Genomic DNA, 24,627 nt, shown 5'->3' with positions numbered 1-24,627 from the left:
AGGAGGACAAAATAAAGCTGTATGGGAGGACGTCACTGGTTCCACCCCCTTGACATTTGTCAAAGAATGCGTATCGTTTACTACCACAGTTTCAGCTAGATTTTGGCTTATGGATTGCCGAAATGTTTCCGATGCAGCTAAGATGGCAACAGAATTATATACACAAGTAATGAACGAAAACCAAATACCTTGAGTATCTCCCTTAACGCAATTAAAACTTTCAGTCTACCCATGTTCCCTTCATGGCAAATTTCGTTGTTTTCGCCAAAAGGGTAAATCAGCACGAATGCAGGATTAGGGTTTTCTGTATGACTGATGATAAAGAGGACAAGACATTGGAGCATCAGGAACATTTCACTGAAATAGCGAAAAGTCGCGATGTTGAGGTACTAGAAGGAAAGGATATATTCTTGGAATTCACTGGAAACCTGGTGCCCGTACTTCAATCTGGCGATCAGCTGAAGTTGGGATTCAAGGCATTCAGAGAGAACAGGCTTGCTTTCACTGTCCGTGTAAAGGATGTGGTGAGTAAATTCTAAAATTTATTTTTTGATTTATTGTATGATGTGATAGTGTATTTTACCTTCACCCACCCGAAGATGCTACTAACTCTGATGGCGAGCTAGAAGTTGTCTCTGGGATGAGGTACCTGAGGAGGACATCGTCCATATTATTAGGAGTATGTCCCGACGTTTAACTTTATGAGTGTTTAAGGTGTTGTTGGGTCCAACACATAATGAATTTTTTTCATTCTTCCTACGTTTAGATTTTTCTTAAATTTTGATCCATAACTTACTTAACTTTGAGACACATGTGTACAAAACATAGTTGTTATATTCATTGACTTGAGTGTTTTACTTTTTATGTCACTTTGTGTATGATTTCTTTGATTTCGTATTTCCTTTAACTGAAACATAATGACTTCATTTAAGGATGAAAATGCTGCTGGAAGATTGATTTTCATGAATGATGCCAGAGTGGCCAGGGGAGAGCCCAATCAAACACCACTTTGTACTCTGAACTTCATATTACCAAAAGAAGTTCTTTCTGATTCGCACTCAGATCTTTTAGCATTAGACAAGGACCATAGCTACCTTCATCATGGTGGTATCAGTGAGTATCACGAATTGAAATGCTAATTTGTCAACCTAAAGATCAATCTAACATATTCAGATTAATGTTAAATAATGTTTTCTATCTGGATGTGAAATATTTTCTAGGTAAACCTGACACTATCCACAGAGCGGATTTCAAACTCTCTGATATTTGCAATCTTTTGGATGAAGACTGGGAAAAATTAGCACCAGAACTGGATATACCACCATCCGACATCGAAATAATCAAGCAAGAATATCAAGAAAACAAACCACAGCAAGCTATGATAATGTTCAGACTGTGGCTGAGACAGAAAGCTAACAATGCTACTGGAAACCAACTGGAACTGGCATTGAGGAAGATAGGCAGACAAGATGTGATAGACAAATGCATTTGCAACGTAGAGTTAGTAACGGATGATATGGAAAGAGCTTTGGCGAAAGTCCGATTAGACCAATCCGGTTTCGACACTCTTCGTGAAGAAATTGGTTCGAGGGACTCTTCGTTGAGAAGGGACGGTACTTTGGGATCAATGAAAAGAGACGGGGTTATTTTCCAGGATGATTTAGATAGGAGTGAAAAATCAGGTGAGTTTTTAATTACTGTCATCTGAGGACTATGGTGTTCAGCATCAGACGTTCATCCTTGAAAGATTTCTTCCCATATGTACGCTTCTTCAAAACCTTATATTCTTTTTCAAACTTCAGAGATCTTTATAAAGAATAGAAATTCATATGAAGAAGGTTTAACGCCGAGAGGCTATGAAACGCACAATCAATAGGACTTCGAAGTCTCGCCGTTTTTCATATCTCACATCTGAAAGTCCTCTGTGAATTTCCACCTTAAGAATTATACGCTTAGAGGCCTGCCTCCGCTCTCCTCGTCTATTTCATTTACGGGAATGGAGAATTCTCCTCAATTTGGGTTATCACTGCATATGCAAGTTTAAACTGAATAATTATGAGTTTCATTCATGATTTTTTCAAATGCATCGCGAAACTATTCAAAATCATTCTTCAAACATGGGATTTTAAAATTTAAATCGCTTGGTTCCGAGTTTACGATTCGGCAACAGCGCCTACCAGACAATGAAAAGAACAATGTCCACTCAGCTTGTTTGTAAAATAACAGCTGTTGATTTACAGTTGCCTATTTACTGGCGAGCTTCAACTAGGACCGGCCATAAAAATCCCATAAAATTTTACGACCTTCCTCGTTCGTCGCAGACTTCATAGACAGCCATCTTTGTCTATCTCATCAAGATAATTTATTTGTTGTCCTTTATTATCAAGGCATATTTCAGTCGATGTTGCCAACTTGTGCAATCGACAAGGAACGCTTTAAATTTTAGATACCCATTTTTATTTTTCATTTTTAAGTGCTTAGAATAATTTTTTTTTGGAAACGGTTGAAATTGTTATTTCAAAATGTGACGTTTCAAAGATATTTCATAAAAAATACATCATTTTCGTCAGAAGGAGTATTCCCTATTGGGATCATCCTGTACGGTAAAAAAAATGCCGCCTATGGTTGATACTAGCAGCGGTCAAATTGATTATGTTAAAATTTGGCGTCATCGTTATGTAGAACCTATCGAAAAATCATTGTCTCGCGAAGGGTGTGATGCTCTTCATTTACACTTTTCAGCATTTCAGAGTCTTCAGATTGTTTCGTTTCGTTTTATCTGTTAATGAAATTTCCGTAATTTCTTTTGAAAAGAGGACATTTTCTCATTTCTTACTCAGTTGGATTACTACCGGAAATGTATTAAGCATGTATTAAGGATCACAAGTACTCTAAATATAAGCATTCAAAAAATCACCATTTTCGAGTATTTTCTTTGAGTATGAATAGTATAAAGAATTAGTGGATTGAAGTGTTTCAGAGTAAATATCTTGTGACTATCAGTGTAGTCGAAAAATCAAATCGGAGGGGGAAATATTCGCCCCTCAAATATTTGTTTTATAATGTAGGCATTGATTATATTTCGTTTTTCGAAAAATATTTTCAATCATTGATGAGAACTTATTAATGAAGATTATTATAAATCTGACGAAGTAGAGAGTTCAGTTTGCACGAAAACTGTATATGTATATTAATAATCATTTTTCATTTTGATGTACCTCACCACGTTATACTGTATAACGAGTACCCCATGCCCTTCTCAGCGCCTTATTTTGCGGAGAGATTGCTTTAAGGCCTTTCATCCTTATACAGAATTTGTATAGTTACTCCCTGTGTTAATCTCTCTTCGTTGTTCCAGATGTTGGGAGCTTTGAAAAACAAATAATCATTAGTGAAAGAAATGGTTATGTAGATAATGAAATTTTGGCCAACGGAAACAGTTCTCCCAATGCGAATCAAAAAGTTTTCAAAATCATTACGGATCAGCTTACATCTACACCTACAATGAAAATGAAAAATGAAGACCATAATGCCAACACTCCACCTCCTAGTCCAGCAGAATTCAATCAGCACACACAGGAAGTACATGAAGATAGAAGTGAGTTGAAAATCGATGTATATTAAATATATTTTAACAAGGATGTCCCACTAATCTTGAGTACCCGTTCTGATTTATTTTCTAATATATGACATTCAACAGAGAAAATTCAGACTGGTGACGCATCTGCAAGAAATTGTTTCCATTATCGAAATTGAACAAAAATTCCGATTAACATTTGCTCAAATATTTCGCGATTATTCGATAACTTCATGCCCATTTTAATAATTTTGCTTGGATTTTATGCTCATTTCCTGTAGACGTAGTTGAGGTGAAGGATTTAGCTGGTTTTTGGTTTAGCTTAGATAGGTTTTCCTTTTGGATATTGCACATGTTTTAAGCGATGGCTTTTGAAGCAATTTAGTAGTATTTGATTTTTCTCAAGGAATAAACCAAGAAGAACCGGTATTTTGCTCAACACCTAAGAAGTCGATAATCATGGATTCAATCGAGATTCTTAAAAAAAATGTAGGAGATACGTTAACTTTCCTGCATCAAGAACGAAACGATTTTTTACCCGAAGATGACATTATTATACCCAGTCGAAAAGACGATCACGTCTCCAAGGAAATTGACTTGAACTGCATCAGTGCTAAATCTCCGAAGAAAAATGAAAATTACAATCTCACGAATATGAGGAATGAAGTTGAATATCAATTATCTGAAGTGATAAAGCAGGCAGAGGATACTGTGAATGAACTGAAAGCAAATGTTGACGACAAATCTGACAGCCTACTTGACGATAACAAAAATACAACAGAAGATACATTAGACAACTTAGAAAGCTTGAAAGACGATTCTATCTCGAATGCTCAAGAAAAAAGCGAAGAAGCCTTCAAATTTTTAGAAAATGAAGCATCTAGTCCTTTACCTTTGAATAAGAGACTACCTGAAGATCTCACCTTCATTCAGAAAGAAATTGATTCAATTAAGAGTGAGGAAGATCCTCTTAGGTCTATTCCATCAACATTGACTTCGAAGGATTCTATGACGACACCAATTGTCGACCACTCTTCAGAATCGAATCTGATTGAACGAAATCACGAATGTTCATCCCCTGAAAATGACTTATTGAGTCGCATACCAATCAGCACGAAAGATGGCAAAGTGAAAACCATAAAAAAACATTCAAAGGATCCGTTGAAAGAATTCGTAAAGTTATCGCAAGATTTCAACTGGGACGAGGAAGGTAAACATCGAATTGTTCAAACGACCACAGTTACAGATCCAATAGTTAAAACAACCGTGACAAGAATCACAACTAAGGATGATGACATTCCTGTGTTACATGACGAAACCCTACCACCTCAAATAACAGACCAAATTCTCAAGAGTAAAATTCCAGTACTGAAAACCGAAACTACGGTTGTTGCACCTATCGAATTTCAAGAAACCAGAGTCACAGAAACAATAACTTCACCAATTTCTGTGGTTTCTACCAAGAGTAGTACACTAGATTCCGATTCTGAAGAAGACAGCCATCGGAGTCCACCGTTGAAGGGGGTGATGAGGAGAGCGGTGGGAAGTTCTAGCGGATCAGATGTGGCACTCCATGAAGAGGGAGCCGAATTGAGTGAGGATGAATCAGGTATGCAATAAATTATACCATATTTCAGCTTTTTTACTTGAGCTTTTTAACAAAACGTTTTGTTGTAATGTTGACTTTCAATTTTGATAAAAGCATAAATAGGAAAACTGTTATCAGTTTTTCCGCAAAATTTTCAATATTCACTAAAAAAAATATTTCAGTTGAAGATTCGAAATTAGAGTCTCTTTTTTAAATTTTATGAATGTAGATAGAAATAATTGCATGCTCTAGATTTCTTTTTTCTCCATTTTAATCTTAGCTAATATTATCTTGAATCTCCTCACTAACTTCAGTTTAATATTTCATGTTTCTTTATCATTTGAAGAAAATCGATATTTACGTAATTTGATTGTTGATTGTGTTTGAATTGTAATGTTTTTCGTTTAACCTAATGTTTTGCCTAGCATCACAAAAGACCCTAAAGACATGGCATGTACTTACCCCTCTAGTATGGTCACTTGTTGCATTGGCAACCAGCATGATCGTGTTGGCACTACTTGCACAATCTTGACTATATGGTATGCAATATTTGATTTTTTTAATTTCCCATATTCATTTATACCGATGTTGAGTAAAATAGACAATCCCAATTGGTTGACACTTATCCACACTGGCATTTTCATTTAACATTGAAATCAATCAAAATATTGAACTGTTGTGGCTGGTCCTTGATGAAAATCCATAGTTGAACTAGAAACATGATTTTCACTAATATGAAACCTTTGACTTCTACATGTGTTGTAGGTGCAGGTGAAGGTATACTTCCAGTATACCTTCGCCCGCATGAAATGCTTTTGTCATAGATAAACTCGTAAGTGTTTAAGTGGTTAAATAACTGATCTCAGAGAAAATTATGTAATTGAGTTTCTAGTTTAATGAGAATATGATGGGTGCGATTATCTATGTCACTGTACAGGCTGACCTGGATTAGATTAGGAATACTTTGATAGGGGATACTATACTAAGACCCAGGTGCAGTAAGAGAAGATTTAATGCCCCATTAAAATTCGAAACTAACATTTTTGAAGGAAATATGTAATGGATGATTCGAAGTTCAATAGAGCATTAAATTTAAACGGACTTCCCTACAACTGGGCGTATTGTATATCATAAAAAACCTCTATATATACAATGTAATATCTTTGATTCTTGTCATAATGAAAGGACGTGTGTCTATTTTAGATAATGAAATGGTTCAGGAGATATTCTTAGACTTGCATTATTCCACTGAGAATGTTAACAAAATTATTATTGATGGGAACAAAAATGAACTAACTCTTAGCAACATTTTGATTATTGAAGAATGAAATTTTTTTCTCCCCTCTTCTATCGATATATTTTTCCAACTAATCCAGGATATTCCATTGACAACAATTGTAGTCAATTCGAGGACCAAATGCTCTTCGGCACGGAAGCTAACTAGATGGCGTTATCTGTTACCATTCGAGTCTAGCACGGAATTCGAAGTCGGCAAAATTTCTTGCAAGCTGCAAATTATCGGCAAGGAATTTCATGCTGGCTATGGATCTTGCTTGTGTTTTGATCAGTTACATTTTAATTCATTTTATTATTTTGTACGAAGTTCATTGCGAATGGTAAATTTCGTGCCAACTTTCGAGCCGTAGTGCACTTCGGTCCGCGAATTGATTAGACAAGGGTGGTCCTAAACTGAATTTCTGGGGGGGTAGAGGGGTGTAATGAAACCCGAGTTTCTGGGGAGTGGGAGGTATGATAAATCTCAAATTTCTGGGTGGGGGGCTTAATAATTGAACGAATATCATGATTGTCTTTCCAATAATTTCATTATTATTTTTATATATTTTTTTTTTTTGATATTATGGCAAAAATAAAATAAAAAAATTTACATATGACAGGTGCTCTGTTTGAGGGGCTATTATCCCCTTTACCCTTTCCCCCCGTAGGACCACCCATGAATTGAGATAATCACATCACGATGGTGAATTTATATTCCATTTGTTGTTAGAACAACGAATTTGCTTTTTCTTTTGAAATACAGGTGCTAACATCCTCAATTTTCACGAAAGAAACTCTTGGTCCACAACGATTCGGTTTAGACTGACAGAAATTTTAAATATCATTAGGTGCCCATGATGATAAGTAATAAAATATCATGACCATATTTTTCATCAATCTGAATCGTTCGGTAGCCTCAGTGGGAAGCTTGAAGTACCAATTTTGGAATGATTACCAACTTTTTTGAGAGTACCGGAAGACATTTGAGGAAGAGGAGAGAGGCTCCAATTTTGGACTTAATTCAAATGTAGTTTCTTTTTAAGAAATCACTTTAATTTTTTAGTGCTTCAAAGGGGAGTATGCGTAAAGGTTAAAAATATTTTGCCACACTGACCACAAGTAAGATAGACCTCCATTTTATCGCCACTAAAACTTCCGACCATATTGTGGAAATTAAATTCAATCCCATATAATTTTCATACATCATAATATATATATCCTTTCATTCGCTTCACATGACCAGAAAAGGAAATATATTACGTATATCAAATTATTGAATTATCCTAAATGGCTCATGTATAAGTAACTGGATAAGAAAAATCTTCCTGTAAATTCCTAGAGTCATCAGGTTGGAACTCTTTTTTTTTACTACCTACTCTTTTGAATTATCATGTAACAGCATGAAAGAGTCCTAAATTTTATTCATGATCAAATCAGCATGATCTTAGCATTTGAGCTTAGCTTTCTTGGCATAAAATTTTAAAATGAGGCATGATAATTTAACATTTTGAAGTTTGAGCTTAATCCTAACATTAAAATTTCTGTATGCAAAAAATGGTATAACAAATGCCTTGCAAGCTACATTTGCTATTCTTAGAGCTTTTGTGCTTGACCGCTTGCTGAGTTAGAAAGAAACTGTTTTACATACAGAAGTTGAAAGCATGTTCATTTTTCGTTTATTATTAATTTTTCGTTTGAATTTTACCCTACTGTTAGAGGTTCTTGTGAATATATTAGTTTCTAACAATCAGTAGTGAATACCTAGTTCATAGTTTTCCCGGAGTTCTCTTCATTAACATATAGCATTAATAATCAGCTATCAATACTTACGAATAATATCAACAAGATGAAGGAAAATTATTTGAATACGTTCGTAGTGGTTCTATTAGCAGTTCGCCAAGAAATACATTTTTTCCTACTTTTATTCAATAGAAATTAGCTTTATACCGCAGTCATTTATAGTTATTCCAGTTTCTTTTTCAAGATCATTATTCTTTGCTATTTTCCTGAGGGATTGTTTCAGCTTGCCTACAAATGAATACAAAACTTGAGAAAAGTTTGAATATAGTATCACATTATTTTCATTGCCTCAGTGATTTGAAATTTCTGGTTCGATCTTAAACTGTAACGTTAAAATTTTGACGTAATGATGATTTCATCAGCAATTAAACTTTTATTTTCACTGAACCCTAGCAGACGTTCATTTGTTGATCTCAATTCCTTAACTCCTATAATATCTTTTTAGAAGATTTTTATCAACAAGATCAACCGAATTTTTCTGAAACAACTATAGAAGAAGTGGATCCAATAACTGGGGCTAAGTATGTGGTTATTGATTTTTACTCATACATTTTAAATTGAAAACTTGAAAATATATTTGTTGGATTATTTCAATATTTATCAATGTGTTTTGTGGCGCACTTCAGAGATCCTCCATTAATGTGAAAAAAATTTAAAGTATAACAAATGTCATTGAGTATTAAATTTTCAATAATAAGTATTCAATGCAAATGTTCAAAAATTATACAAATGTTTCTCTCTTTGCAGTATTACGCGGACAATAAAAACATACAGCCAAACATTTACATATGGTAAAGAAGGACAGTGATGTGATGTACCCCTGCTATCAATTAACCTTGGAGGATATCGAAGGAGATATAAATTTTTGAATGATAAATATCCAAATTGTATTCAGTAACAATTTGAACTTTCGAACGCCAACGATATTCTGATGTGGATATAGTTTGTTCAAAATTTTATTTTTGCAATTTTATATGTTTTTATTTGAATGAATCAAAATGAAATTTGTAAATTATGTAACTACTTAAATATTTATATAATATATTGCATAAAACTAAGTTATTTCTGAAAGATGACTACTCTAGTAGGACATGAATTCAATAATGAGTCATTTGCGTAAGTATTCAAAAGTTATGTTTTGTTGACTAAAGAAATAATTTTGCATAACTAGTGCCTAGTATAACATGACTTTTTGAGAGATTATTAATCCGATTAATATATTAGGAGTAATAAAGATTTATTGTTATGAACCCTTTTTCAGAGGTACTAAGATTTCCATATTTGTTGAAATTGGAATATTCTATTGTAGATTTGATATATTGGTATATGTTTACGCTATTTCAAATGATTATGTAATGAAGAAAGATGTAGAAAGGTTGAATTTTTCTCTTTTTTGAAATAAACACAACATCAAGTCATTAATGAGAAGTTTTTTTTTATTTATGTTTTTTCGGTAGAGATGTGCTGTATGTGTAGGTACTTCTTGATTACAATTCACTCCAATGAACAGCATAAACCTTTTTTGAATGTTGAAACTGTTTTTTCAGTTTCCAAATACATACCAACAAAAATTGATACCGCAGATGGCGCACTAATCTTAATAAGAAAAATCTACCTTTCAGATGTTTCATCTGAAATTTACTGGAATAATGTCGTTTTTCCAGAAGCATAAACCGCCAAATTACCGCTTCTATATTTTCTTTTTTATAATCTGAAATGAAATTCGTTCGAAAAGTCCAAAACTATCTATCTATCGATTAGATAATGCAAAATTGTGAACTGCATCGTGTCGGAACAATTAAAAAAAATCATCATTGGCACTTCAGGAAGGATTGAGGGAATTCAAGGATATTTAAACATAATTTTTAAACCTATTAAGTATTCATATGGCTCTTTTTCAAAGATTCACTAGGTGTAAGAGGATGAAGAAAAAACCCAAGATTATTTTCATTTATAAAAATAAAACATCTAACATCGTCTAACATTCAAAAATGTCGTAAATTCAATTTATACAAATTCTTCATATCTTCTTCCTTCTGTTCTGTCTGAAGTGCCTTCTTTTTTTCTGCTCAATAATGGACTTTTTTCGATGGACTGATATGATAGTCTCAGGATGTGGATACATTACAAATAGTACACTCCATCTTTCTCATTAATCTTCTTGGACCCTTTTCATTTCTGGTTGGAATAAATTCGACATTTCCATTGCCTGAAATATTGACTATTGAGTTCAAACGCAACATCTGAAAGCCGTTTCGTGTTAAGTTATGATTATTATTATGTTGGTTTTCCAGTTTAATTTATTGAGAATGAATTATCAAGATCAAGGAAGGATACAAAAGAATTAAAACTGAGAAAGAATCAAATACATTCCAGGGTGATTACAAAAAATAACAAAATAGTAGATAATGAGTCAACTAAACATAGTTTCCGGTCTAAAAAGAAAGTGAGTTTTATTTATGGGAAATATGAACTATGAAATACGAAAAAAGTTACCCACTTCGTCATTATTCCCAGATCGGTAAAGAAGACTTTGCTTTCTGCTATTCGAAAAATTGATGCTAGTCCGTGTTGACTCACATGTACCTATATCATGCGACATTCTTCTCATGTGTTGACAGTAATGATCTCTATTCCTCGCAATATCTGCAAAAGAAATATAATAGTTATTTTTCAGGCATTACTCACTAACGAGTATGAGTTTTGAAAATTAATTGAGTGCTCGATTGCGTACAGGGTTTTTTCAAAGGTGAGGCTTTTTTTGACAGAAGGTAGAAGTCATCAAAATAAGTCATTCCACCATGAATTATCTATATGAAATATTCAATTTCAATTTCAAAATTTTATTAAATGACAGTGGAAGGTGACTCCGGCATCGGAAAACCGAAACAAGACAAAAAATACGGACAATGAATGGTTCAGTACATGCGAGACTATCTGATCAGTTTCATCAGGGTCCCTTGGAAAAATTGTTGTATCGTGCAATTTAGGGTAAAAAAAAGTGTAGAAAATTGAGATGTTGTGTTGATAAAGTGCTGTTATTATTGTTTCCCTATTTCATCCCATTTTTACGTCGATTGTTGGAGGGTTCGAACAAGAAGAAGATTTTGATGACTATCGTGAAAAAATTTGTGGATAATTCAGACGAATTTTATTGGTGATATTTCGAACTAAATATTCTATTTTTTACACTTTGTCCTAAGTATTTTTCTATCAGTTCTGCAATACTTAGTTTCCATTTCCATTCCCACGTAAAAATTGAAAATGTCCTAAATGGGACAATGTGGTTGAGTCATCACGAGATAAGTTTTTTCCATCGCTTTGCGATTATTCAGATAACAAATGATCTAGGGTGGTTTCAGTAATTTTTTTTCAACTTTGTCATTTTGAAAGTTTTGTGTAGATGAATTTTGGTGAAACGCTTTATTTTGACCAGTTCTACCCTCTTCAAAAAAAGCCTCACTTTTAAATACACCTTTTATATAGGTATAAGAAAAATTATTAAATTAACAAGTTAGTAAGAGATAACAAGGAGCAAAGAACAATGGAATACTGAAAATAACGAGGAAAATATATTTTGCTCTGGCAGAGATTCCCTTGAATTATTAATTCTGAGGAGACTTTATAAAGCCTCCTCAGAAGACCTAATTCGCAAATATCTTTCTTCAAAATTCTAAATCGTGGTATCAATATGCGTAATTTCTTAGTCAAATATTCAAGGTGAATGTTCTATCTCAGATGCCTGTCCAGGTATATTCCGAAGTACAACCCTCATTTCACATATGTATATGCCCACCCTTTGAGAAGGTTAATGACCGGAGAGAGCTAGAGCGCTCTCACAGATGTAGTAGGGAAAGGCATAAAACATGTTTTACCATAATTGATGGTCAGCAGCCTAAAATCAAAAAAATCAAATTCTTTTGTTAAATCTTCCTCTACTTGCTCTCTGAGCACCTCCCAGGAATCAGCTTGACAAAAAAAGGCCCTATTATCAGCAAAGGCAGTCAATTCATCCTTATTATCAGTGGAAAAGATGGAATTCAAATAAACTATAAGCAATAGTGGACCTGAGATCGTTCCCTAGGATACACCACCACAAAGAACTGGAGCCTAGTTGCTAAAAATGATCCAGAATTTCAACACGGTGACTTCTATTCGATAAATAACTCTGAAACCAGTCCAAAGCTCGATTTGTAACTCCATATTCCTCCAACACTTGAGCATAAAGTTATGCTCATATTTATGATTTTGGGATCGATGGAATCTGAATTTATTCGATACTTTGAAAATGCCAATCCAAATTAATTGAAACACAATAGTACACTTGTGCAGGAGCGGATTCACGATCTGAATAGACACATTTGAACCCTCAACCTACGTGTACACTATCTCTTATCCTTTCAGACGTTTTAACGAGCACAATTGATTGAACACTAATTCCTCATGAATATATTTGATGAACCAATATGATATTCATACATGCTCGTAGGGTGACAACGTGTTTCTATCAGGGGCGGATGGGCTACCTCGAACCGGCCCGGGAATTTTCTTTCAGACCGGCCCCCTTCAAGAACGAAAAAGGTACTTTTAAGGTGGGGGTTCAGGGGAGTAGCTAGCATGAGTTGCCATGAAAAAGACATTTTGATGAGCAGCCCCTAAAAATGGAACCTTAAAAGCAATTTTCAATTTTTTTTTGCAATTCAGAAAACTGTCAAAAAATTGAGCAGACATTTTGTGGGAACGAAAAGGCGATGAAAAAATTATTCCCATATAATTGCAAGGGATATTAAAAAACACCTCCAAAATCGTTTCGCGAGAATTTTTTTTCCTTATTCATATAATTCTTTCAAGAAATTAATCTTTGATTTCCTGCTTTAAGTGAAAGTTCTCACCTAGTTGGCGGATAGCATGCAGGCATTATAAGGAAACACCAAAAAAATTTTATTGTCTATATAGAACAACTACTCAATTTGATTTTTGTCCGTCTTCCAGTTTCTAAGAAAAAAATCAAACATTTTTTTCATATGCTTTCTTCAGGAAGCTGTATATAAACATGGGCTGCTCAAAAAAAAAAAAAAATTATATGAAAGACCCACTGTTTTTCAACTATAAATCGACCCTTAAATTAACAACTCCTTTACAATCTGCATTATGTTAGTTTTATATTTATTTCAATCCATTTTCTTCAAAACAACTCTGAGTAAATAGAATCAACGGAAAATCTATCCATGTTGTCTATAGGTATGGTTGAAAAAATGAAAATTTTCAAATTTTCTCACATTTGACATCAAGTATTTTTTGAACCATACACAACATGGATGCATAGTTTCCGAATTTCGATTTCAAATTTCCTCAGGGTAATTTTGAATGAAATTGGTGGAATCTTAAATGAAAAAAAAAGGTTAGAAATAGTATCCCTGTACCATTAATTTCTAAGCCAGTCGATACTGAAGAATTTTTACTAATTTGAGAAATGGTTTTTTAGTTTTTTACCATAATACCATTCCATGATTATGTTAGATAGTTTTTTCGATATCATATTTTTATATACCTTGAAATATCATCATATTAATTATTCACTTCAAGATTTTGCTAAACGAATAAGGAGCAATCCAGTGACCCATTTACGTAAGACACCCACTGTACCTACATAAATTTTGAAGAAACACCCATACATATTATTCAAAACTTGAATAAAATCTATAAACTATTGATACTGCAACTAATTAAAGGGCGATTAAGCTAAACACGCCTTATGTTGCTAGTTTCGTGATGTGGAAAACACAAAAAATTATAATAATGATAATTTTGACTGTAGAAACAAGAAAATTGATTTGTAGGAGTTTTTTGTTGAGAAATAAGAATACTTATATAACTCTATAGATCTCAAAGAAGAGACCTTTCCTGTCAGAAAATATATATTTTCTCAATAACCTCAACCTTTTTAGGAGATTTTTGTTTTACATAATTGAATTGAGTTGGCCGACATAGATTTTGTTTTTCCTATAGCAAGCAAGCTTCTGTCAAATAATATTAAATAAAGTAATAAAGTAAAGTTTGGTAGTGTGATATTAAAAACAGAGGTTTAATATCACATAACTAAACTTTACTTTCACACCCCGTGTCCCATGGACTGGCAACTTAAAACATTCGTATAAGGCAAGTTCAGCATAATAATCAAACAATCACTTGTAGAGTTTTTTGCAACTTCTGTATTTCATTAGGTTTCAAGCCACCCTGTTTATGACAGTTGTTCAGGAAAAATTTAATTTTATCAATATTATTTCCAAAACTTATTGAAACATATATTTATTGGTAGTTTTCCCAACATTCATTTTGAATTGTTTTTCAATATTTGTAAAAAATAAAAATATCGACGTAATATATGTTCCGCCGAAGACAAAAAAATGGTACGAACTGACCAGCCCTCTGGCCCAACAATCGACCGGCCCACCGGGAATTTTCCCGGTTTCCCGGTGGTCCCATCCGCCCCTGGTTTCTATAAGTGTTTAGTGCTTAGTAATCCCTACAAGTACTCGTGAGCACTTTAGTGATTACTAATGCACTGAGTTTCCGAAGTGCTCGAATTGCTAAGCACTAGACACTGGTTTAAAAAGTGATCGAGAGTAAAAAGGTCGGCAGCACAAAAATACCTCAAGTTCTCTCATCAGCACTGAGCACAACGCTTTGGCACAGCTCTGTGCTCAGTTGTATGTTGGTAATTGATGAAAGATAAAAGAACGATCAAAATTTTTATGATTGATTTTAATAATATAACTCATTAAAAGTTCTCGAATTGAGCACCATTTTTCTCTAAACAAATTCGACATCTTTTTCTAACAGAATTCACCGTATTGAACAGAACAACGCGGGATATGTCTCCAATGGGAGTTCCTGCATGACTCTCTGCTCTAAATCTGTCCTATTTACGACTGGAGCCTTGAAAATTTTATTCTGAATATATCCCCATACAAAAAAATTCAAAGGATTGAGATCTGGTGATCTTGCCGGCCAGGATATGGGACCATGCGTTCCCATCCACTGATTCCCGAATAAAGTATTCAATTTTATTTTACTTCGTTGCGAATTATGGGCAGGTGCGCCATCCTGCTGATAAAAAAGCAACCTCGATTCACTTAGAGGAATATTGTCAATATACTCCTCAACAGAATTCTCCATGATATTCAAATAAGCCTGCGTAATGCGTATCCAAATTTTCTTCATATATTTTTGGTCCCAGAAATCTTCCGTCCACAATTGCAAGCCAAACATTGAACCCAAATCGTCCTTGCCTGTTTATTTGTCTAGAAATATTTTCATTTTGGTCTGACCAATAGTGTTCATTATATCTATTGAATATATCATCACTATTAATCCTCACTTCGTCTGTCCAAATAAATTTTCGAGGAAACGCATTATCCTGATCACATTTTTCAGAAAAACATTCGCAAAACCACATCCCCGCTGTGAATCACCATGATATAAGCGATGTACCATCGTACCATCCGTATTTTGTAGGGCCTGAATTTATTGTTTTTTAAAATTCTTTGGATTCTACTTCGGGATATGTTAGTGTTTTCTGAAATTTGGTTTATGGATACGGAATGATTTTGCACAACCTCCCCTAACACGTTCACCTCTGATACTTCTCGATTCTCTTTGAAATATTTCTTAGGTCGAGGTTCTTCAAAGGATCCATAGTTTTTTAAGTTTTCTATTATTCGTCGGAAAATCTGCGGATTCGGTTGTCTTCTTTCAGGGTAACGATTGAAATAGAGTTCTAATGCAGAATCTGCTTTTTGGCCACACTTGATGAAGCAAACTAACATATCATATTTTTCAAAATATTCATACATTCTTGAAAATCAATTTAATTATTTCCACGTAGTCAGCAAACATCAAAATATTGATAAATGATTTATTTTGTGACTTTAGATCGTTTTGCTATGAAAGATTGACTATATCTATGGCAACGCCTCTTTTCGTAAATAATCTAGAGCAAAAACATAGAGTAATGTATGAGATATTCAACAGTTAGTGATTATTTCACTTTTATGCTGATTTTTCCTAGAAGATGTAAGTGAAATATCGTCATATATATATATTTTTGAAAAGCAAATTTTTTTCGAATACTATAAAATCAAAAAAAGAATGCATTCGTATTTGAAATAACGAAGTTGTTTTTTTTTCATCCTTAGTATAAAAGATAAAAAAAATTGAATACAGTGTCTGATTCCTTGTGAAAAAGTGCCTGTAGAAAGTTTAATTCGTTTTCAGATATTTTCGAAAATGAAAAAGTTATGGCACAATTTCGAAATCGATGAAATATCAAAATTTGGTTATATCTTCAAAACAAATGGAGATATCGTGAAACGGTTTTCACTAATGGACTTTTCTCGAAAATCGAGCCCAGGACTCCTTTCAACGTTTTTGCCTATCTAGTCTAGAAGTACTAGAAACAGCCAAAATCAAGCAATTTGGGATGCCCTGTGCAAGTCAGACTTGTAGTAGTTAATATCACCTATATTGGTTGAATATCAATCGCAATTCCAATTTACTTAGTTTAGAGTTAAACGTCTTGAATTTATACAAGAATGGAACAAGGTAATGATAGTAGTAGTGAATTTTGTTCAGATCTAAGAGTCAAAAAGGAGGAAAAGAGGCTAGGTCAAGGTCAATTTCGAAAAATCAGAAGCTTAGGAATCTTTTTTCCACTGTGCTTGAGCATACACACTTACAACATTGTGACAAGTTTAGAAAGATGAATAGTTGAGCAAAGAAGCCTAGTTCTCCACAAAAATAAGTTGCACATTGAAAAAGCCCATATCTCGAATTAAACAAAATGTGACTTGGCCGGTTTTTTCCCTGTACCCTTCAAATGGCAGATACCGAAGATATGAATTTTGTGTGTTACGTTGGTTACTGTTGGTAATTGAATATACCTATAGTGACATTTCGGCATTTCAGGTGGTTATCAGAAATAAGGACTGACAAGTTGACAGTTACCGATGTACGAGGAGAAATGTATGGTACCTAATGGTATTCGTTGAATTATTACTTACTTCCTCTGCTATTAATTAGACCATTGGCATACATTGAACTACAGGATAATGTCGTGCACACAGATATTTTGCCACGGGTAGACCTGAAAACAAGATAAAGGAAAAAATCATGGGTGTGAAATATTTTACACAAAGATTGATAAGGAAATTACCCCAAAAATTTTTCTCTGCATGGGAAGCATAATTTGAAAATTTTATGTGTCGCTAAAAAAGGAAGGATTTCACGAAGAATAGGTTTCACTTCAGCCTTCACCTCACCATTCATGAAACAGTAGAGCACAGCAACGAAAAAACCCTGAAAATCATATCAACGTATATTTCTGCTATAATTTATTGTTTTATATGTCTTTGATGCACTGATAACATTTGAAAGATATTTGAAAATATCAGATAAATCTGCGCAGAATTTATTTTTCCCCTACTCAAGCCTTGTTCAGACTAGACCAGTGGTTTAGTCGCTAGAACCACAGCCGCCTTTAGAAGGCTGTGCTAGAACACAGAATGAATTACTCGCTACTAGACTAAACTACTGTCCTAGTCTGAACAAGGCTTAACGGCCGGAGGAGTTCCCTACATCATGTTGGTCAACCTAGAAAAAGGTCTACCAATGGAAAATGATTGCTTTCTGGCGAAGTTTAAACCTACTTCATTTTTTCCGGAATGACTTAATATATTCATCAAATTCTAACGAGTTTTCTAGGAGTTTACTATTGAAGAAAAAAAAATGATTTTCATGCAATCGATTTTGCTGATTGGTTGAAATTCATGTTGATATAAGGTTGTGAAAATTGACATATTTCGTTAACAAATGTCATTTTTACATATAAAATAAAATTTGAAATGTTACCAGTTGATATACGTATATTGAATATCATAAATTTTGTTTTAACTTTGTTGGTGGTGTTAATTTCAGTGGTTCTTCCACTGACAATGTTAAATTTACGTGAGTAAAGGCAATGAAAGTATTCAATAACTTGGGCAAGTCACGCAGAATTTATGCACGAAATAAATATTTATGCCATCCTCTTGTGTTGTTGGATGTGGAGGCCCAGGAAACAAATACAATGTTGATTATATGTTGAAGTTATGCATAACTTACTTACTTCACAATTACTTAACAAAAAGGCGAATAAAATGGTTGGATGGTAAAAAAAAACCTGACTTATACTTGGCTTTATTTTTATATTCATTGTATTTATGCTGTTTACTTTTTTACTTGTTAAATTTTGATACTGTTTACATGTTGTACCGATTATATTTTTTATATTGTTTCTGTTTTATATGTATAGTGAATACGTCTTTTCAATAAAACAGTGCATCTTTTCAAGAAAATTCAATACGATTGAATTACATCATATTATATATTTACAGTTTTGAAAAATATTCATTCCATCTCTAAATTGCTCGCACAAACGCTGCAGAACAAAAGGTCATCAGGAACAACGTTCTACTCGACACATTCCATATAGATCCAAAGAATTTCACAATCTTCATAGCAGCATTTTATCATAGGTTAGTTATTCTTCCCTTCTCTACATGAACAGAGTGGAAAAAATTCGATTGGATTGAATGGCATTTTGGCAGCTCTGTAACTGTAAGAGCTAGGGAAAAACGCATGCTAGCTTTTAGACCTCGATTTTCAAAAGATAGATAATGGCCAAAATCGCATTCCTCTATATCTTCTTTTGTTTTTAAGTTACAAGTGAAAACTCATTTTTCGGCTCTTTGATGTGGTGCCTCTATTTTGTAAAGTTTCAGTGATATCGAGAAACAAATTTTACATTCTACAGACACTTTTTCATGTAGAATGCTTGGAATAGTCAATGATTTTTTTCAGTCTGCCAATTCAGTGATATAGTGGTAACTTTCATACTTTTAAATATGAACCCTATGTTATTTTCACATATTCCAGTCCCATATTTTGATGCACTGTTTTATGTACGATCACGTTATAAGCTGAAATATTTCAAAATTTTAGTAACATGAAATGAATTTTGCTACCAACACTTATTTGACAATGTTTTTTGTTGTAATCAAGTAAAAAAGTTGCTAGTGAAGCTTTATTCGTCTACTGGCATTAATTCTACAGTTGGTACTGCAAATTCTACGGAAATTTACGAATTATAGAATCAGCGATTTATCTCTTACATGATCAATAAAGGTTTTCTGCAAAGATTATAGAGTTAGGTACTCTATAATCTTTGGTTTTCCGTTGAAAAACTCGATGTGATTTTTTTAATTTTCAATTCAGGAATGAACACATCGAATCCATTTTTTTTATATTTCAGCTTCATAACCTGCGCCATACCTGGCGTATATCTAGATCACTCTGGGAAAATCCAACATCTATCGCATGATTTCTTTTAACCAGAATATTCACAATACAATATCGATCACCATGATATTCATTTGATACGTTCAACGTAATAGGATCGTGAATTTTGAGAACGATTCGTATTTGTAGATTTCTGCCAGTCAGAGTTATGTCCTCTTTTCGATGAAATCTTGTTCAAGTTTTTATGAAACATTATAGTGAGAGTATGTTGAATAAGAATAAGTTTTACCTGGAAACTCCCGAAGAGACTATCACAAGCATACCAGACTAAATTCACAACCTCGTTCGATATGTATTGAAATCCAAAGAGTACAACATAGTTCACACCGAATAATGGTACTAAAACAAGTGTAGATTTTGCCCATTTCATATAACATCTTCTGTTATCATCATTCAAAGGAGATATGAGTTTGTTGAGTAGAACCAATGAGATTCTCACAAAGAATATGAGATTGATCTGGAAAAGGAATGAAGAATTTGAAAAAAATAGGTATGTGAAAATTCATTTGAATATATTTAACATCTAGGAGGGTGTTTCAATAACACAAGAATCTAGACAGCAATGCATACCTGATAGCTTGAATACATTGCTTTCCCATAAAATATTTTGATGATAATATCATTGTTATTTTATCGTGCAACACTCCATGCGTACCTACTTACTTACATATTATGTAACATAAATATGTATTGTAGAAATTAATGTGTCCTAACTCATTTTCTGTCAGTTGGTATCGAAATAAGCCATTTCATAAAATCGTTAAAGTTACCTACTAAATAACGAGAAAAATTCGGCAATCCCAAGGTTCCACGTAAAAATCGAACACGCCATTATCCTGAACGAAACCATAGGTATAGTTGAGTTAGTCAGTCATCACGATATAAGTATTCCTTTTCGATTTATTATTATTTTTGACTTTGTCATTTTCAAAAAGTTGTGTGAAGGTGATTTTTGGTGAAAGGCTTTATTTTGATCAGTTCTACCTTTTGTTAAATACACCATGTGTGTTTCGGCTTAGTAGTTTAGTAATGTGGAGTATTTTCTAGAGATTCTTCGCAAATGTATCCAAACCTTGTTGTACGTAACTTTTTGGCTGACCGGCGAGAAGATGGCTGACTGTACGCGAGTGTACTCGCTGATACTTTCAATATAGCTATACTCGAGACTATAGTGTCCACAAATATTGTACTTCATTTCCAGCCTTGATAAAGTTAGAATATCTAACGAAACGTCGTCATTATAAAGTTGTTTCATCGAGCCTGTCCTCATCTTCTGAGAATACCTTTTAATTTAATTACTCCATAGATGTATTACTGCCATTGCATTAAAATTTATTCTGTTGAAAGCTATATTAGAATATAGTCTCAACAGAATGACCTTAGAGGCAAATCAAACTACAGCCAAAACAATTTTTCAAAACACTTTGATACTCACAACAACGGATAAAAGTGTAGGAATCTCTATAATGAGATAAGTCTTATAGTTGTTCATTGTCCAACATAAATTGTCGTCCAAGAAAATTCGACCCAGGATCCATGCAGCTACCACAATGAGAGGAAAACCTGTTGAGCAAATAGAAATCATATATATCATATATCATATAACAAAAGTTATAATTTGTATGCAACCTTATATTGAAAACTGGTTGATTGCATTAAAACTACATACTTAATTTCCTTTAGGTAGTGGAAAATGAATGTCATTTATCTTTTAAATTTTTGTTTTGGTCCTAGAACTGATAGGATTATACCTACAACCTACAATGAATTCGTAAAAAAAAAGAGAGAAAGCATTCTCGCGAGTCAGGAGTATTCACGCGCTTGTTTAAACTCGCAGCCAAAGTATTCTGCATTCACATTTATTTTAGCAGTCGGTTGGCCATGAAATAATTTTCTCAAGTTTTTGTTACTAGAACGGAGTAAGGTTGGCACTTATGAAATGTCGTTGATGTCATAACGCCGTTGCCACAACATATATCAATTTTTATTAAGAAAATGCCGAAAGAAAAAAGAAACAAGGTTTCAGAAAGTGCTATTTAGAATTCAGGTCCGCTCATTCAAATAGTTATACCCTGATATTCTAAAATCGTCAGACGGTAGCGAACATATTCAATGTAAGAGAATTTATATAATGTTTCATCTGAATCTAAACGACTTATATTTCAGGTGAATATTTCCACAATCAGAACGATTGTGAATGAAGAGGATGACATAGAATTTCCTTCTATTGGGAGACCCAAAAAAGTGGTGGCATTTGAGAATTTTATGTTTGGGTGAATTAATGCGAAAAGTTTACAACAGGATTTGCGATGAATGTCATCGTAGAATAAGTTCCCGAAAATTGATTTTTCTATTTTTCATTTTACTTGTCCTATACATGGTAAATGTCTTAAGGTACCAATAAATACCTAATTATTATTATTATTATATAAATGCATTAAGATGAACAGCCACAAATACGCGCCAGTTGTCCTGCTAATTGTTTATTCATGTGAAATTTTTGTTCAAAGGTGAAGTTCATCTTGATTGAAACTTCCTTTAATTCCTTTTACTTATATTGATGCAAGATGATTTTTGTTGAAGAATTTAACATTCTTGTAATTATCTGTTAATTCCTTCGGGAGATACCCATCATTCCCAACAACTTCAACATAGGCATTTCATCTTCGGGTTAATATTTTTGAAATCTACAACTGATATAACGTACTCAAACTTTAGCCAAAGAAGATAACCAACATTAACTCTCCTCAAGCTAGTGCATATTATGATATTATACTGATCTCTTGTATTTTACATGCAAATAACTGGATTTGGTATGCCTTCAATCAGTTTGTATAAACTTCAATTCGTCACATATTTTCCGGAGATTCGACATTGTGATGAAATACGTAATAACAGAAACTTTTACGTAGAACGGGCAACATAGCGTTGATTTAAAACCCAAAAATGTCTTGACAAGCTTCATAACCCCACATTTTCGTACTATACAGAGTGAAATGTGTCAAATTTCCATGGCCAACCGACTGCTAAAATAAAAGTGAATGGAGTATAGGTATCTACTGAACGTGCCCACCATTGTGGTTCATTCATATTTAAGCTTCTCGGAAATTATTGGAATGAAATGTTGGTTAATTATTCAATGACATGACATGCATTTCTTCCATCAGCAGATTGAAATCTTGGAAACAACTTGGCACACGCCCCACCTTTAACTACACAAAATAAAACAGAAAAACTATAGAGGTTGAATGGTTTGATTTAGTATATACTCTGATAATCTAAAAGGAGTATCTCTTGGTATCAAACTAAGAAATAAAAATAATAACTCATATCTGCAGGAATCGTTAGTGGTCATCCTCAGTATTCGAGATATTTTCAACAAGTTTTCCGGATAATGATGTGATAATATAAAGATAGTATTAAGTTATGTGCTTACCCCAACCCATTATTATATATCCCATTACACTTCCAGAGGAATCAGCAAATAAAGCACGAAATATTAAATTATATAAGTAGAGACCTTCCATAAGAATCCAAGAATAATTGGCTGTATTGAAGTACTGCCATAAGCTTGTTAGTGATTTGCATTGCCAGTTGTTAGTCTGAAGAAAGAATTCACTCATTAAGTCCATCATGCAGAAATATGTAAAATGCTGTTTGAAGTCTCCTGAATATATGATCTGTTGGCCCAAACAATATTTAAACCTTATATTCCGCCGATGAATTTGTTTTCAACATGGAATCATAAAGGGATATAATTGGGGATATGTTTTGAAATTGTTTTTGAATATACAGGAAAGTAGTGAGCACCAAATATATGATTTTTCTTACGGAACATCCTGTATTTTACTGCAAATTTGGAAATTATGGTGAAAACAAGACTAAGCTCACTTGCCATCTCATGTGCTTGAAATTTGCCGTTTCTGAGATATTTCGTGAATTTGAAGGTTTTGGAAAAGACTCGATAACTTGGAATGGAATGAATTTGGTGATATTAGATTTTGTCTGTGAATACTAGCATAATGGAAATATAAACTGCATCTATCAAAATTATCCGCAACTCTATTGAGTGTTCGAAATGAATATACATATTTAAACTACAAATTCGTGCTTCTTTCAAATGGCTCACCCCGTATTTTATTTTTGCATTCGATAGCAACATTCATAACCTTGGAAAAATTTGTTATCGAATTCAAAAACAAACTACAGGGTGAGCAGTTTGAAATAAGCCCGAAATTATAGTTTGAATATGTCGTCAATGCGTTGTCTCATTTCGAACAGCACGTGGAGTTTTGGATAATCAGGATAGATTCAGTGTCTATTTCCATTATTCTAGTATTCGCAGCCCAAATTTCATTCCACCAAATTCATTCATTCGAGTCATCGAGTTTTCTCCGAGGCCCTCAAATTAACGAAAAAACGGAACATCTCAATGTCAAGTGAACATAGTCTTATTTTCACTATGCTTTCTAAATGAAATACAGGGTGTTCCATAAGAAAAATACTATATTTGTTTCCAACTACATATACTTTCCAGAGACGCATTGTATATAAAAAAAAGTATAAATAAATCCCTAATTGACCTTTATGATTCCTTTTTGAAAAACAAATTCGGAAATTTCACTGCTTCTACGTAATCGAGATCTGCGTCACCAGTTAAACACCCTGTATAGAGAACTGAATGTGTATTAGCTGGTAATTTTTCAGGCCTTTACTTCAAGAACAACATACATTCGTACATTCCCTGGAAACCATATAATGATGCAAAACAAAGCTTAGAAATGAGTATATGAGAACCAAGAAGAGGATTTATTTGAAGCATTTTTGAATTATTTATTCACACTAATCTGATTGCACTATTTTGACATATAAAGATTGGGAAACCTCTAAGTTGTTTTACCGGCATGCAGTATAGGTAAATGAATGTAAGTTTTATATAAGAAAAGTAATCGAAAACCCAAATAACACGGGATCTTGCCAGTGCTATATA

At 33.5% G+C, this 24,627-nt stretch overlaps 2 protein-coding genes across 10 annotated transcripts in view; one reads left to right on the top strand and one right to left on the bottom strand.

The window, feature by feature from the left end:
- The window catches only part of LOC123322683 (ankyrin-3-like), a 116,244-nt gene extending 106,582 nt beyond the window's left edge, over positions 1–9,662 (top strand). For 2 of the 7 annotated variants that reach the window (XM_044910665.1, XM_044910663.1), the window contains 8 exons: positions 3–166; positions 225–524; positions 933–1,113; positions 1,221–1,682; positions 3,359–3,598; positions 3,984–5,186; positions 8,686–8,761; positions 8,988–9,662. In XM_044910665.1, the coding sequence (XP_044766600.1) occupies positions 3–166; positions 225–524; positions 933–1,113; positions 1,221–1,682; positions 3,359–3,598; positions 3,984–5,186; positions 8,686–8,761; positions 8,988–9,048 (2,687 nt within the window). In that variant the 3' untranslated portion in view covers positions 9,049–9,662. Of the gene's footprint in view, positions 1–2; positions 167–224; positions 525–932; positions 1,114–1,220; positions 1,683–3,358; positions 3,599–3,983; positions 5,187–5,590; positions 5,705–8,685; positions 8,762–8,987 lie in introns of all 7 variants that reach the window. The other 5 variants (XR_006539198.1, XM_044910664.1, XM_044910668.1 and 2 more) reach the window with 5 other exon arrangements.
- Positions 9,663–10,181: 519 nt separating this feature from the next.
- LOC123317890 (vasoactive intestinal polypeptide receptor 1-like) overlaps positions 10,182–24,627 on the bottom strand; it is a 170,088-nt gene continuing 155,642 nt past the window's right edge. For 2 of the 3 annotated variants that reach the window (XM_044904509.1, XM_044904504.1), the window contains exons 7-13: positions 23,074–23,239; positions 21,073–21,200; positions 19,867–20,094; positions 17,455–17,597; positions 17,303–17,385; positions 10,741–10,886; positions 10,182–10,449 (exon numbers count right to left, since the gene is read on the bottom strand). In XM_044904509.1, coding sequence (XP_044760444.1) covers positions 10,393–10,449; positions 10,741–10,886; positions 17,303–17,385; positions 17,455–17,597; positions 19,867–20,094; positions 21,073–21,200; positions 23,074–23,239 — 951 coding nt within the window. In that variant the 3' untranslated portion in view covers positions 10,182–10,392. The remainder of the gene's footprint in view (positions 10,450–10,740; positions 10,887–17,302; positions 17,386–17,454; positions 17,598–19,866; positions 20,095–21,072; positions 21,201–23,073; positions 23,240–24,627) is intronic. The other variant, XM_044904516.1, reaches the window with a different exon arrangement.

The sequence above is a fragment of the Coccinella septempunctata genome, chromosome 1 (assembly GCF_907165205.1).
Source record: "Coccinella septempunctata chromosome 1, icCocSept1.1, whole genome shotgun sequence".
Taxonomy (NCBI): domain Eukaryota; kingdom Metazoa; phylum Arthropoda; class Insecta; order Coleoptera; family Coccinellidae; genus Coccinella; species Coccinella septempunctata.
Note: the sequence above shows the minus strand (reverse complement) of the source record. Positions and strands in the feature narration are given on the sequence as shown.